This window comes from Drosophila teissieri, chromosome 2R, assembly GCF_016746235.2.
Source record: "Drosophila teissieri strain GT53w chromosome 2R, Prin_Dtei_1.1, whole genome shotgun sequence".
NCBI classification, from domain to species: domain Eukaryota; kingdom Metazoa; phylum Arthropoda; class Insecta; order Diptera; family Drosophilidae; genus Drosophila; species Drosophila teissieri.
In genome coordinates, this window is record NC_053030.1 from 18,768,974 (window position 1) to 18,785,842 (window position 16,869).

Genomic DNA, 16,869 nt, shown 5'->3' on the forward strand with positions numbered 1-16,869 from the left:
GTTTTTTTTTTAAATTTTTTTCGTATTTTATCGTGAAATATTTAAATGGTTCTCTGGCACATTTCGCTACTGATAGCACATTTCAACAGCAAGCCGGCTAAAAAAAACAAGGCAAACACCTAAGAAAACAATGGGAATGGGACTGGGACTGGCAAACAGAACGGATCACCTACCTCTCGACGGTACAGGAAAAACATCTCGAAAATACACAAAAGTGAGCTAAGCGAGTGCAAGGTGACAGAGAAAGTCGATTAAATTCATTTTATATTCGACTGCATTTAAACGAACACTTTTCATTGCAGAGATAAGATACAGGAGTTTATTGAGGTGTAAATTATTTTAAAGTAGTTTTATTCCAATTGCAATCGTTGAAGTTGCAAGTTAAAGTATGCAATTCGAGCATTAAATAGTTTAATCCATTTTAGATAATAGCTGAAGTTGCATTACTTTAAGCCTTAATAAATCTATCTTATAAATTAAACGTGGGTATAGAGCGGTAGGAAAAGAGTAGCGCGCAAGCGAAACTGAAAACGCCGAAGAAAGCCAACAACAATAAAGTGAAATGTGTTTAAATATTGATAAAAAACAATAAGAAGAATAACAGTGACACAAGCTGGAAAAACGCTGTTGCACACAAAGAAAACGGAGTGAAAACAACAACAATTCGGCTGGCCACATGTGTTAATTTGCGCTCACAGGTGAAAATGGGTGGCACTGGGTGGTGGCGGTGGCGGTGGCCTTTCAGTGGGTGTTGCGGGTGGTTCTTTGGGTGGGGCGCTGTGTTTTGTCAGCCAGGCGGACAGACAGAAAGACAGACAGACGGACGGACTGAGGGACACAGGGACAGACCAGGGGGCAAACTTTGGCAAGCTGCTGACAAATATTTAATGCCTGTCGAGTTGAGCACACGGTGGTGTTCGGTTTGCTTAGATCCGCTCGATTCAGTTTCAGTGGGTCAGGTGCAAAGTGGTGCAGTGGGTGGGTAGGTGGTTGGTTGGCTAGTGTGATTCAGCGGGGCACCGTGTGTGTGTGTGTGTTTTGTATGCACAAACAGCACTTGTTTCGCTTTTATTTCCCTATTTGATGATTAACACATTCACAGTAGCCGTTGTCGTTCGCATTAGCTGGTGTTTATAAAGAAATTAGGTGCTTTAAAGGTGCGAGTTTGGAGATGTAAGTGTATTTTAATAGTTACTTTTCAAGTTTGAAATTTGCTCTAAGAGTAAAGTAATTAATATTATCATTAATTTAACTTAAATTAACTTTGCGCTTGTCTTTCTGGAACAAATTAAATAGTGTTCGAGTTTGTTTTTTGAAAGTTTCTCTATGTGCAACTAAAAATTTGTTGACAGGAAATATAATTTTCCTTAACTCTCAGCTTTCAGTTATATTTTCGGTCGAAGGAAAATGGGTAATGAGGTGGCTCCTTGGACGAACGATGCGGCTCGTTAATTTAGTGGCCGCCAGCGGAGATAAAGATTCCGCGGCCAAAATAAACATTTGAATAGAGCCAGCAAATTGCTCCATCTCCCTTTTTGGCCATCCCCCACACTCCCATCCCCACAATCCCACACCCAAATTCATTTTGGGATTAGGGGGCGTGGTCGCCCTCCTGGCGAGTGGAGTTCACGCCGCTTTGCTTTGTTTGCCTAGTCGTCGTCGCAGGTGGTGTTCACGATGATTATGGCGGTGGTGTTTGCTCGGAAAAGTTTGGTAAATGAAATTTTTATCGCACTGCAATTGCTGCGAGCTCTCTTTGGCCATAAATTTGGCCGACAACTACATGAAGTTATTTTTGGGGATTATTCGGGAAGTGTGCGTAAAGTGTGGTGCTTACCACTTCAAGTGCGGAGCTTAAGAAAACACGGTAATTCGTCTAAAATCCGCTTCAAGTGCAAATAAAATGGGTGTATACTGTTAGTCACAGTTCCGCATGAGAGTGGCTAACTACGGATCTGGTATAGTTTAAAATTGGAATAAATTTATGTATGAATTGCCCAATTGAATGGAAATGATTGAGTTATTTTCAGTTCGCAATTAGCTGCGGTCCATATAAATGCGAATTTTGCGAGGAGCTTATTAACTGCTCATTAAGTAAATGATAAATGCTCGTGTTAAATCGGCCAGACACTTATTTCGCTTTGGCGAATGGCAGCGAATATAGATTTTTGGCATTTGGCCTAGAACTGATATTATACGGCTCCCCGTCATGCACGCTGTAAAATAGATCAAAAGCGAAAACGTTGCAAAACCCAAAACTTGCACTGGAAAAATACGAAAATAATTGAAGAATATTATTATTATTAAATATATATGTATGGCCAAGGTCTAAACGCAAACGTATGTAGGTCGGCACGTGCCCGTGTTTTATGTAAGTTTCATTTTTTGCGTTGAGAAAAATACGTTTTTCACCCACTCGAGGTGGATTCGATTACGCATCAAGCTGATTAGTTTTGCTTTGTCGGCGCTTCCCGGCCGGCCAATTGTCAAGTTAGAAAAATAGCGCAAATATTTCAGTCATTGACGTAGTCCAATGCTCTAAATGAAACTGGCAAAAAAAAAATAATATGAAAATAAAGCGAGAAAATTGAACCGAAAATGCCGTTGAAATCTGTCGAATGCCGCAGACAGACACACTTGCAGGAATCGAAACACCTCGTCGCACAATGAGGAAAATTTCAATTGTGCACGCCCAGCAGTGAGGAATGTCTACCCAATTTCACAGCACCACCGCAACACCCAAACCACCCGCACCACCCAAACCACCCGCACCACCCAAACCACCCGCACCACCCAAACCACCCGCACACCACCATTGCCACTCGATGATGCTCTTTTGTCCATCTACATCATTCCACATGACAGTCGGAGATTGCGTGAAAATCTCGGAGATTTGTTGACATTTCTGCTTACATTTAATTCAATTGCCATTGCCCGGTTGTGTGTGCGGTGTACCAAAAATAAATATAAATTAATCTTATGCTCATGCTCATGCATGTACGATTTACTGTGTGTTTCTACGCAATTGAAATTAGTTTTACTAAATTTAATTTAATTAAAAGCCCAGCCCCAAAAAAAAGGTTGGCCGCATTCTCGGGCCATTTCCTGAATTGTGCTACCACATACAATGTGCTCTATGGCAATCAATTTCTGCCGCAATAGAAATTTATTTTCCTGCCACGTATGAATGTACATACCCCCAGTCCGTTACCTTGCATGTATTTTTATGCGCATTTAAAAGCATTTTCGATAAATAAAAAAATTATGAAAAAAAAAGGAAAAGGAAAAGAAGAGCAACCGACAAATGTATAGACGAAACGAAACCCCAAACAGACGAATTAGTGAAGATTTTCACATGAAAAGCGGCGCGTAAATTGCGCGCAGACCACAAGAAGATGCGAAGGAGGCAGGCAGGCAGGGCAGGCAGCAGTCGAAAGGGGGAAATGAAAATGAAAATTGTTTTATGTTTGAAGCGCCCAAAAGATTTTTCCACATAAATTACATGCACACGGCCGAAGAGGCAGCAGTAGCAGACTGTTGTCATAAGTGATCAACGCGGTCAGACCTCAGACCCAAGTCAGTCAGTCCATCCACCCATCCGCCCATCCATCCATCCATCTATACATCTGTACCTCAGTCCCTCTGTCCATATGAGTATCTCTAGTTTGTTGCTATATCCACTGGCACGTCAAGTGAACTGACATTAAAATGACGAAAACGCAAATCAACAGCAAACAACAAACAGCGGCAGCAAGAACTTTCCGCCTTCGGCAGAGTTTGTTGAAAAGATGGATGGATTTATGGCTCATTTTGTTGTATTCCCTCCTTCGTTTCTTCAGTTTTCGTCTATTTCTTTATTTTTTGTTTTTTTTTTGCAGGTTGGGTGTCTGGCCCGTCAATAGTTTGTCTTTGGGAAAATGGCCAAGATGTTTGAAGAGGTTAGGGCTTTTCCATGTCGTAATTAAGTCAATTTTCTATTGGGTAAACATTGAAGGGGAAAATAAATGGGAAAACTAGATAAGAAATCGATTAGGTAAGCTTAGGTAAGTTTATAAGTACTTTTATACTTTTAGAGAGGTTTATTTCGCAGCTATAAAAGACTACATTTTTTTAAAGAATTTTTAGAAAGGTATTTTGTATTACAATTATATTTCATTTTTCAAATTTGAAGTTGCCTAGTGTTTGGATTGTGTTCAATTTAGTTCAGAAAATATTATCTTAATAGACCACACTTTTCCACATTGGCCTTAATCTCTTCATGTGGCCCAAAGCTCGCACTGTTTCTAATTGAAAATCATTAGAAAGCAAAGTACATGCAATTTACTTTGCTTATATTGTTCGTTGTACACGTCAGCTGAAAAGAAAAAAGTCGTGGGGGGAGGGAAAACTACAAGCACACCACCAGCACGGAAAACTCAAACGCCGAACTAATGACAATTTTCAATGCTCCACGTGCTCCTCAACTGGCCCGCCCCCGCCACCGCCCCCAACCACAATGCCCCCATCCCCAACTACCACACGCTGTGACTAATGAGCGTTCCTAACTGAGATAAGAGATCTGGCCAAATGGCCGAGTGCCTGAATACACAGAGAATTGAGAACCGAACCGAGCTGAAATGTACTGAACTGAACTGAACTGAACACTCAACGGAATAGAGCAATTGGCATTTGTTACCAAGAGATTTTCGAAACAAATCAGATACAGATACGAAACATAGAAATCTGTTTACCGCGTACTTATGTCATTCATGAGAATGTATCTCTGACGTTTGCGGCCGCAGAATTTCGAGCTGCTGCTGCTTCTGCTGCCGATGATTATGATGATCATGATGATGATGATGATGACGCCGATGAGCAATGCCAATAGCATGCGATACACGCTATATATTATATAGTTTAAAAGGTTTGTCTTTGCCGAAATGATTGATTGCCGCCCAAGTAGCGGAGGTCGTTGAGAAATGTATCTCGCAGATACAAATGCAGTGCGCTGACCAGACTGTTTATAATTTACACATTGTTTAATTACTCGTTTCGTTTCGTTTCGTTCAGCATTCTCTGTAAATCCATTTCACTTGGCCTCTGTGCTGTGCTGCGTACTATTTCCTACTCTCGATCATTTTTGATGTTGGACCAGACCACTTGACTGGGACTTTTGATGTTTTTACTTTTGGCCTGGCCTAAAACAAAGACCGCGGATCTCTGGCACTCGCTCTTGTCGCTCACTGATCTGCAGCATTTAATTTCATTGTGGTTGTTGTGGCTGCTGTTTTAATTAAATTTCGCAACGCAAACGTTAAAGAAAACATTTTGTAAATTGCATTTTATGTGCAATTTTCGTTCGACATTTGCAGCGGGTCTTCGTCTAGGCGTTCGCAACCAACAAAAAAAAAAGAGAAAAAGAGGAAAAACCTAAAGAGGTGGATCTTCGGGGGGTTGGAAAACCGCCGGGAGTGCGCCCGTCTGCTGGCAGAATACAGTGCATCTAATTGCGAGTAACAAATGCCGCTTCATGTTGCTGTCGCCAGACATTTTCCTCCGCTTTTCCTTTTTCCCTTTCTTTCCTTTCCTTTCCACCTTTTTTTTTTGGCACCAAGGCGGGGACGGCGTTGCACAGACAATGAAGCTGCCTCAGTCTCCCAGAAATGAAGGACACCAGCATATGGATGCCGGCTAGAGCGATGAGATGGACAGTTGTGGGGCTGCTTGGGGAGGAAGTTGATTAGCTACCTGGGACATTGGACAGCAGCAAATGAGCTGAGCAAATGCTGCAAATGGATCATCTTGTCCAATTTCGACTGAGAGGGCATCATGTGGACTTTCTTGTGAATCTGTTTTTATGCGTTTTTAATATCAGATAAACCAATATTTTCTCAGCGAAACCCAGTACGTAATATAAGGAAATGCTGTGGTTTCGGTTGTTAATGTATTCGTTACGGTTTTGGTTTTAATTCAAATCAGTTGCGGTTACTCCTCGTTAAGAGTTTTTCTTCCTGATTAGATAATCTCCTAAAAACGGAGCTGAGTATTCTAACTAACTGTGTATTCCAAACTAACTAACTACCTGAGGAGCTATGTAAACTGTAAGCTATCCAGGATAAATGGAATCCTATTAGTCCCCGCTTTACTTCGGCTGAGAAAGGTATCTTGATCAATTTGTAGCACTTCATTTGCACAAATGAAGCTTTGCAAGTTTTATTCTGAGGAATCCTTGTGAGGACAGTTTGGCAAACAGCAGTGCATACTTCAATTGTTTGTCTGCCGGATTGTCATTCTCCTTTTGATGGTGTGTCTGCCTGAATCGGGCTATATTTCTTTCTATTTTTACTACCTCGATTCTTTATCTGAGATTCTGCAGTTCATTGCGATTGCGACTCAACCCAGCGGCAATTTCTTCATCTTCATCTTCATGACGGCGACACATCGTTTTCCTTCTCCCTCTCTGATTTTAGCTGTTTTTTTTTCTCTTTTTTTTCTTGTCATTTTGGGTTTTCTTTTTTTGTGGATTTCTTGGCAAACGCATTTATATTGTGCACTTGTATCTGTATCTATGTATCTGCTTGGATATCTGTTGGCTGTTGGCTGGGTTGGATGGGTGAGGCTGCACTTTATAGCGACAGCGACCGCTTGATCGACTGAGTGCAAATTTCTCGAAGCAAAATTTATTTGTGATTTGCAATTCGCAATTTGCATGGACCGGCCGACGCAGTGAAATTTTGTGGGTAATTCATCTTCATTTCGTTGCGGTTCGAGCTGAAATGCGTTGCGGTATGCAGCCACGACACTGCCTCGCCTGCCGGCTATTTTCAATTCGTCCGCTGCTGTGCTAAAAATGTTTCAAATGTTTTTAACCAAAAATAAACCGAATTTAAAACAGAACACAAAAAATAAGACCCCAGGATAATGCCTCTGCCAAGAGGCCCATGCAAATTGTGCAGTTGCTCTGAAGTAGGCTTTATGCAATTAAAACCAATTTGCCAATAAACAGACCATCTATCTATCTATCTATCTATCTATCTGTATATCTATCTATCTGTCTATCTATCTATCTATCTATTTATCTATCTATCTATCTATCTATCTATCTATCTATCTATCTATCTATCTATCTATCTATCTATCTATCTATCTATCTATCTATCTGTCTATCTGTCCATCTATCTATCTATCTATCTATCCATCTATCTATCTATCTATCTATCTTTCTGTCCATCTATCTATCTATCTTGCTAGCTATCCAGCCATCCGTCCATCAATCATTTTAGTATCGGTTTCTGTTGTTTTTATGAAATTTAATCAACAGTTTCAAATTCTGTGAGATTGTTCCCAGTCTGGTGGGGATGGATACTTAAAAAAAAATTCAAGGAAAATTGGGAGAGCTGTGGAGAGGAGTAAAAATAAGAAAAGAAACGAAAAGAAAAATGTTGATGGTGTATTATTATTAAAGGAAAATTTGACAGAAAACAAATGTTCCCTCCTGCGCTGGCATGCCGCTTAGCTCTTTGTTTTCTTTACTTTTCCTCGGATTTTCACACAAATCGCTTTGTATGCGTCAAAGTTGTTGAAATTTGAATTAACCCTTAGCCGAGGCAAGGACGTTGTGGCAGGAAGCTGTCTGTTGGTACTTGGTATTGGATTACATACTTCGGATTATGATCAATTGATGATGCGGGAAATCATTAATATTTCCATGAATTTATGTATTTATTTAAATGGCATATGGAAATCCGAAATATTTCCAGTGTTTTTCTTTTGTAAACGCATGAATTCGTTATTCTAGACAATTGCAAATACAAACCTCGGGTCAGCAGTTATCTTTGAGTTCAACATTTGACTTCATGTCTACATATATCTGTTTATAATACGTATGCGCGTACACAACTTGCATAAGCATCTAAAAATACGTCACAAAGGCGAGCCATTAACCTAATTGCAAAAGTCAGGCAATGGAAACAAAAGCCTCAGGTAGCAACAGGCGGCACCGTAGTATAAATAAAAATAAAAATACAAATAAAAAAAAATAGGGTTAAGTGCGAGAATCCACTCCTTTAATTTCCCGCAAAATGCATTGGCGAAACGTTTAAAGTGCGCCAAGCCAGGCAGCAAATGAAATAATTGCAGACACTGAATCGGAACTACGGTAAAAGTTAATTAACTTTAATAGTAATTAGTACCTGCTGGCTGGCCGACAACGACACACTGGCATGTTCAACTTTTCTGGGCTAAGGAGGCAGGAGGAAGGCAGGGCAAGAAAATGAGAAAATGTTGCAAAAGTTGGGATAACGTCGAGGTGTTGCTGCCAAGATTGTAGATGGAAAAGCCATGTAATGATTTGAAATTAACCAAGTTCTACCACCGAGTAAATAAGTACCGAGTTAATTAGTGCGGGCATCAACGGCATTTTTTGGTGTCAAGACCAAGTGGCCCACAACACCTGTCCGTCCGCTTTTGGGGTGGTAAATATTCGAAATATTTAAATTCACGGCACTTGTCGCCGTGGCTGATTGACAGTCGAACGTGACATGAACATGGTTCACCTAAATTCCGTAATTCATTTAGAAGCAAATCAGCTAAAACCGAAAACAAAACGGATATTATGTTAGCAAATCCTGCTGCTGCTGCTGTTGCCTTTTCCTCAATTTGAAACACTGCGCATTCAACATATCGCCATGACAGCATCAATTAACGTGGAAAAGCAAACTTTGCGTTGACTTCAGTGCTTGCACTCAGCTAAACGAAAATGTGTTTTTGCATTGGCTTAAATAATGCCATTAGTGCAGAAAATCAATTCGTTTTTGGTTTTACGTAAAAGCGATCGGTCGAAAGTGATGGAGATAAACGGCTTTAAAACATTTAAATAAATGTAATTAACTAAAGGTAATTTCATATATAACGATGAACAAAATAACTGGTTTCACTTAATACATGAAATAAAGAGTTAATTCTCCTAATTTCATTCAAGGTGTGCTTTAATTGTGCCTATTATATGTGCTATATATTGTCAGCACCTTGTCGGTTTTCGTATTATTAAACAAAGTCCATTGCTGAACTACCTTATATGTAGATCAAGAAAATATTTGATATTTAGGATATTTCTTAGTCAATGTAAGCTGAGTACGAAGCAATCTCTTGGAAAATTTGAATTTGATCATAAACTGTAAGAATACTAAAACACCAGTTCAGACCACAAAAAGGGCAGGCTTATTTACTATATATATTGATAAATCTCTTGTTATACTCTTCGTCACCACAAAAAGCCCGATACTTATCCGTATATGTGTGTTTGTGTACATATTTTTACAGTCCACACAACAACAGAACCAGCAGCAAGCACTTATGAACAAGTCAAATGACGACCTACGGAGAAAGCGTCCAGAGACTACACGGCCAAATCACATTCTACTCTTCACCATCATAAATCCCTTCTATCCCATCACAGTTGTAAGTACACACAGCAAATATATATCTGTATTTTACTCTTTCTCTCTCTGCAGCCTCTCTACTCCCAAAACATACATTATATTATACGACGATATTATCCTAACATATCCTCAGGCTACTTAGTATGGCGAGTGCAGATCTCGTCTACTTCACATATATATATATATTTCATTTATTTTTATTTATTCTTTTTTTATTTATTTTTTTTTTTGGCAAGAAATCGCTGCAAATAAAATGAAATCCATTGCAATTTGTTGTGTAGCAGTTGGAAAACTTGTCACACACTCGAGTGGAGTTCGCAGGCATGTGTGTGTGGTGTGTGTGTGTGTGTGTGTAGTGTGTGTGTGTGGTGTGTGGTGGGGATAGAAAAGCACTTTTTTGCCACACTGTCGCCTCTGGCCCTGAATGTTATTGTAGCCGTAGTAGCCTAGGCTCCACACGAGTGTTGATTGCATCTGGCTTTGTGGCATGTCTGGTCGGTCTGTGCCATCTTATCATCACATTTGATACATTTTAGCTACAAAATGGCCAGAAAGTGTGAGTGTCCTTAAACGGGGCAACAACAAGTGGCGGTGAGCGCAGATGGGTCGGGATTTGGATGAGTCTTTAGACCAAGTGCATTGTTAGACGAACACAACAACCTGCAACGTCAACAGCAACAGCAAAAGCAAAGGCAACAATTATAAGAGGAGAGAAAAACAACAACACAATGGCCGGACAAAAAGCTTAAAAAAATCATAAAGTACTTAAGTGTGCGAAACATGCTCACATCCACAAAGCAAACGCATGGACAAGACACAGAAACTAGGACTCGAGATTTCTTTACTCTGGCAGCGCTTGGAATTCAAGCATGAAAAATCTCTTCCGAAAGTAGTTTCTAGCCAGCCATAGCAACTCATGTAGTTTTCTACATGATTTTTGGATAAAACAAATATTCCCAAAATGGCTGCTTATCAAAGACATATCATTTGTGATATATTTGCACGACATTACCGAGTTATTTTCATTCGAAATCCCCTTTTAGTAAGTGAAAATGAGTTGCCTAAAGCAAAGTCACTGCATTTGAATGTGGATCAAGAGGGTTTTCGCTTAGACCCGTTTTACAGCCCCAGCGGTGTCCTATATCCTGGCTATATAGGGTAGCCACTACTACACAACTACATACATCCAAACAATATTTAGACACGCACACTGGCACAGTTTATTGTCTTTTTAGCAACGGCAACAACATTCGGCGGCGCAGCAGTACAACAAAAGCCAAAGAAAATAAAAATGCGGAAATGCTCCACTCCTTTTCTCCACGGCTCCTTTCGTCCTGCAAAGTGGGAAAGCCGTGTGCGAGTGTATGTGTGCGTGTGTGAGTGTGTGCCGAGGCAATTGTATTTTCCAACACTTGAGCCAAGTGCGAGTGTAGTGGAACATAAAATCCTGTGAAGTGGAAAACATGCAGCATAAAAACTGCAAAACTGAAAATTATTTTGGGCCAGCCGAGTTGCATGATGTTAAATGTGTGTGTGCGTGTGGATAAAGCCAGAAAGCCCAGACATGTTAATTCGCATCCGACAAAATGGCTGCCTCTGTTGCCTGGTGCAGCAGGATTTTCCGACCATCCTACCGTCTGTGCGTCCGACTGAATGACTTTTCGCAGCTCCCATTGTCGTAAGGTCCGACTGACTGGATTTATATTCACATTCACATTCGTATTCGTATTCAGCACTGCGCTGCATTTTTCTCCAACGGAAATAAATCTTTCCGTTGACTTAAGTCATCGCCATTGAGCGCAGCGTGTTGGTTCAGGAATTAAGCAATTCTCTTTACAATTCGCCGTCTTTCTGCCGCGTTATGGGACACAAATTAAAAGCTTCTGCCTGTTTGTATAGTATCTTTTACATGCAGTCGCTCATTGAGCCGCATTCCCGTATTAATGAAGCTGCAAATCGGCTTAAAAGCATCTCCTGTGTCATAAGAAGTATGATTTAAGCATTTCAGCAAACAGAATGGCTTTCAGGCGCTGAGATCACGCGATAAATTGGTATTGCGGCATAGTTGGTATTGATGTTAAAGATGATAATCGAAAGAAACATGCACTGTAGATCATAAAGCACTTTTCTAGGCAATTTAAAAATGCATTTATATGTGTGCCCCTCCGCCGCATGCAATTTCCACCCGCCCACCGTAACACTCGAAAGAAGCATGGCGAAAAAGAAAACTGTTTCCGGCAACTTTTCGGGAAAACTTGGACTGGGCACGTTCGTCGGCGAGCAACGCTCCATCACACGCTCCAACTAGCTTTGGCTTAACTAATCGCAAACTAAACGACCTCTAATAGCATCCGGAACTTCTGTCAACAATGCAGACTCCCACTCCCAGTGCCACTCCCATATTTTCCGAGCGCCCCCTTCTCCATTTCCACACATGCCGCAACGAAACGAAAAGTAAAGTGAGCTACGAGTCAAAAGTTTTCCAGAGCTATGCCGCCCGGCTTTTCTCGTTTCCGCAGTGAAGGAGAGAAGTTCGGTAAGGGTATGCCGCTTACTCGCATGGAACAAAAAGCTTTCGGGATAAGATTAAAAACTTTTTAATAAGAAGACACTAAAAGCATCAAAGGAAATTTGCTTCTGCACACACACTCCTACCATATTTGTGTGTGCAGGCAAAGTGGCCAACAAAATTTGCAGAGTCGGGGCAAAAACCAGATGATAGATGAATGATAAAGTTGTGCAGCACCAAACACTCGCCAACAAAAGACTGCTAGATGTTAAAGTTGAAGAGTTGCTGGAAGAGAGAGAAAAAAAACAGAACAGAACGGAAAAAACTGAAAAACTGCAATAAAAATTGCAACGACGACGGGTATTAGCTGACACCATCGCAGGGCCAACAATGTTCAATAATGTATTAGCATGGAGGCCAGAAGGCGTTGCAGCCACAATGCAAATGCAACCTTACCCCAGGAGTGCAGGAGTGCAGGAGCAGCAGGCATATGTAAAACCCTCTTTTGAAGCGGCTTATCAGAACGCTGTTCGACTTTGTTGGCAAGCAAAAAAAAATGGAAATAACAAAAAATCAGGGAAAAAATAAGGCAAAATGCAGCAGCAGTCAGCCATAAGCTAAAGCCCAGGAATGTGTAACGGCAGCTGCAGCTTTTGCAATATGTGACACATGCAGGAGGAGCAGGGAGGAGCAGGGAGGAGCAGGGAGGAGCAGGGAGGAGCAGGGAGGAGCACGGAGGAGCACGGAGGAGCAGGGAGGAGCAGGGAGGAGCAGGGAGGAGCAAGGAGGAGCAAGGAGGAGCAGGAGGAGCTGGCGGAGCACCAGCATCCAGCAGACCATAATGCGTAGCCTGGCAGAAGCCAACGAGTTAGGTGGGCGGAACGGGTGTTCCATTGCACCGAAGGACATGCGGTGACGGCAAAAGCCGAAGCTGTAGCCCAACTTAAAGCCAAAGCCATAGACCTAAACCAAACCCAACCAAACCCAACGCAGCCCAACCCAACTCAACCGAGCCCAACTCAACCCAACCAAGCCCAACTCAACCCAACCTAACCAGACCAGAGCCAATCCGAGCCCTGGAAAGCCAAGCCCTGCGCGTCCTTACGAGGCTCACCAGGCGGAGGGCACGGCGAGATGGATAAGGATGAAAAAGGGGAAAAGTCGTGGAAAAGTCGGGGCGAGTGGAAAACGGAAGGGGGAAGGGGAGCCTTGTGGCAACTGAGGTTTTCAATAATGCACGTTATACGGCTCCCATGCCGCGTATTGTATTGCATTTTGTTTATGCATGCGCCCATCAAAGATGGCAAAGATGCTTGCCAAATGGAAGTACAGTGAAAGAGAGTAGAAAGTGCACTGGGGAAAAAACCTACAGCATTCCTATGCAACCTGCATACGAAAATACCTGGGAATACCCAAGTTACTCAGGACATTCATGAGAAATTGGTGTGGTTACTGCTTTAAAATCCATTAAAATCTTTTTGTTTTGCCACAAATTTCTTCTCAGTGTAGAAAGGAAGACAGATAGCGCTCTCTGCGGTATTTCCTTTCTGCTTTGCCACACAAGTTTGACAAATCGATGAGGTGCTTCGCCGTACTACCCAACCATTTCCATATTCAGCACCCACTGCCATTTTTTCATGTACTTCTTTTATGTTCGCCGCGGCTCGCGACACAAAATCTCGCATAAAGTTGTCTTTATGGAAATATGCAAAACAATAGATTACGATGTGTGAGGCCTTTTGAACTTTGATTGCTTCCCCCTTGCCAGAGAACCGAAAAAAAAGTCTGGTTATTTGTGTGAGATTTCAATTTTAATTTCAACACCTACAAAGTGGCGGTATAAAACAATGCTTGCAAAGACAATTCACTCAGCGAAAACACATACAAAATGCCCAAAAATTCAGATCTATCTTGAACTCGCTTCCTCGTTATTAAGTATTTGATAGAGTAGATCCGGAAAGCACTTGATATCGTTCTTGGTCAGATGCCCGTTTTCGTACATTTTCGAGAAGATCTTTGGGTGATGGTTTACACATTACTACCAACTGTTTACTTTTACTTTGCCTTACTTACCAATTCCCTGAGCCCTGTTTCCTTTAACCGATTGCCTCTTTCCTTTCGCCAGTCGAGAAGTTGGCTAGTTTCCACTTCGCTGATGCTGCCCGCAGTCCAGTTTGCACTTGCTTCAGCTTTTGTGGCAGGTGTTAGCTCCACCTTGCACTTTGTCATCTGGCTGTGGTTGCTGCTTTCCCGGTGTATTTTCTTTTGCAGCACGTGTTTTCCCCTTGTTCTCGGCTGCTTTGTCAAACTGCTCCTGCTTTTCTCGGTGATCTTGCCTACAGAGCCTGGGATTGCACTTTGACCCGTAATTCTGCCACCTTCGAGGCGTTGTTTTTTGGCGTGCTCCTCCAGAAATTTCGCATCCCGCTGGGCTTCCAGTTCGAGCATTCGCTGTTGGCGAGCCCGCTGGCTGAGATTCCGTTGCTGTTTGCGGCGATGGGCTTTGGTGATGCTGCTGCTGCGTTTGGGCGAACACTGGCGGCGTTTTTCCCGGCGGACACTCTGCCAAATGCCCAAGCGCTCCTTGGCGCAGGTGGGCGCCAGCAGCTGCTCCTTTTGGCGCTGGATTTCGCGGGCTATCAGAGCACGGTGCTTTTTCGCATGGGCCTCGGCCTCCTCGCGGCGGCGTCGCGACTGCAGGATCACAGGACTCACCTGGGCAGCTTGCACCTGATCACCTGGCCAACGCACCTGCTTGCCTATGCGATTCTGTGCCTGCTGCTGCTGCATCAGATCCTGCTGGCGCTCCCGCTGATGCTTTTGCATTGCCTAAAGGATAAACCTTGGTATCTAAAGATATAGTTATGAAAGTGCAGTAAACCTGGTGATTCAGCTCCTCACGTCTCCTACTTGCACGTGTATCTGCGAACATGGGCTGCTTGTTCTGCTCGTAGAACTTGCAATAGTAGTTGACCTTTGCTGAATCCCGTGGCGGCATTATACGCCGATAGTTGCCCAGATGGCTCTCCTCCCAGGCGATCTGTTGGGTCAACGCTCCAATGGAGCAGGCTTGGCGCACCTCGTGGCCACCAGCTTCGCGTATGGGTGACGAGTAACCCGGCATTTGGGCAGCAGCCTTCTTATTGTAGATATTCCTTAGTAGTCTAGCCCTGTGTTCCGTTCGATCGTCACGGATAATCTGTTCTTTATCCACCAATGCGGTGCTGAGCATATTGAGAGTATCTCGAATCAATGGCCGCTTCACTTCCATGTCCACCGACTCATCGGCACTCAAACTGGGCGTGTGATTGACCTCCAGAATGTATGGCTTTAGCTTCCAGTCCACCAGGATATCGAAGCCGAGCAACTGAAAGCTGGCCTGTATCTTGTCGTGCTTGGGAAAGCACACATTGTAGTTATGCTTAAGCGTTGGCCAAGCACTAATCAGCGTCTTTATGATGGCATCATCCACACTAGCCCAGAACTCGGACACATCGTAGTTGTGATCCAATAGCCACTTATTGAAGGCACTCAGCTTGCGTTTGGAGCCCGCTTCCGGTCCATTGCCCACCATGTACTGCGAGTTGCGGCGATTCAGGCAGTAGTTGGTCAGGTGCATGAACACATTGTGGCTATTTCCTATCGTCGGTGGCACATACTTCTGGGTGGCAAAGCGGGCCAGGCCCTCGTTGTACACAAAAATACGCAGTGGATCCACGGAGGTGACAAGTGTATAGACTCTCAGGTCAAACTTGTAGCCATCTATTAGTAGTGGCTGAAATGGGGATAATTGGTAATCATTTAGATCGTTGAGTCCATGCTCCAGACTTACCCGCTCGATGTACGTTTGGCAGATGAGCTTTTCCCGCTTGCCGACAGTGCGAAGATCGGTGGTTATCCAAATGCCACGTCCTTGACCCGCCGAGTATGGCTTTAGGATAAAAGTGCGCTTGTGTTTGCTCGCATAAATGGCTACATCGTAGGCACTGGCAGAAAAGAGGGGTTAATATATTATATTGTTAGCTGAATAAATAAGAAATGAAACTCACTCGGTTGGCATAAGCCAGGTTTTGGGGAATATGCGATAGTCGCCGGGAAACATTTTGAGCATGCGATTGAGATTCCTGGACAGCAGATCCTTGCGACATATCTCCACCATGCCTGGAAAGTGGTTAATCTGCTGAAAGCGCTTCATGTTACGCAGCAGATCATGATGGGGCGTCGAGTCCGACCATTGGATGTTCCACAGCCTATGCTCGGGCACGTGCTGAAAGCCCATGTTCCTGGTCACCTTGGCCACCAGCTGGAATCGGGTGTGCTCCACGCAGACACTCAGGCGGAGGCCACGAATGCTGGGCGCAATGTCGGTGCCATTCACGTGAAACTGCATCGGTGGCTCCTTAATGATGTCGTAGCAAATGGAGTCCAATTGGGAGGCGGTCAGCAATGGCTTATCCTTCGGCTGTTGCGTATTATCCTGCGTAACAACCATGATGGTGTCCTCGTTGCCGCCGCCACCACCGCGTCTCCGCCATGTCGGCTGGTTATTTTCCCGGCCCGATCGCCGTTTGCCACGTGCCTTATTCGATAGGACATAAACACTTTCCCGATTGCAGACTCCTTGCTTTTGGCCATCTTTGTCGGGGGGCAGCGATTTCTGGGCATTAAAGAATCGCGTATACGGATTAAGCTCGTTGTTAGCGGGCCTGGGCGATTTCTTAGAAGGCATCTGGTGATGGTGGTGATGGTGGTCTTTCGGACTTTTCGCAGTGCTTTGCGCTTCAATTTGTCATCAAAAAATCCGGATGTGATTGGGTACATTGAATTTTGACACTAAAATATTCGTACGACGTGTTGAACTAGGGTGGAGAAAATCATTTGCAAACTATTTTTTTCAAATGCCCATCTCATCTTGCAACCTTAGAACGCCCAGCAGCCCAG

At 43.2% G+C, this 16,869-nt stretch overlaps 2 protein-coding genes across 17 annotated transcripts in view; one reads left to right on the forward strand and one right to left on the reverse strand.

The window, feature by feature from the left end:
• LOC122613723 (heterogeneous nuclear ribonucleoprotein L) overlaps window positions 1–16,869 on the forward strand; it is a 100,322-nt gene that overhangs the window by 18,427 nt on the left and 65,026 nt on the right. For all 16 annotated transcript variants that reach the window (XM_043788056.1, XM_043788057.1, XM_043788043.1 and 13 more), the window contains exon 3: window positions 9,301–9,438. In XM_043788056.1, the coding sequence (XP_043643991.1) occupies window positions 9,301–9,438 (138 nt within the window). The remainder of the gene's footprint in view (window positions 1–9,300; window positions 9,439–16,869) is intronic.
• LOC122613722 (tubulin polyglutamylase ttll6) lies at window positions 13,731–16,770 on the reverse strand. The gene is made up of 5 exons (XM_043788038.1): window positions 15,978–16,770; window positions 15,761–15,914; window positions 14,810–15,703; window positions 14,002–14,757; window positions 13,731–13,942 (listed from the first exon to the last, which is right to left on the reverse strand). Exons 1-5 carry the CDS (start codon window positions 16,655–16,657, stop codon window positions 13,835–13,837), a joined length of 2,592 nt encoding a protein of 863 aa, XP_043643973.1. The 5' UTR covers window positions 16,658–16,770; the 3' UTR covers window positions 13,731–13,834.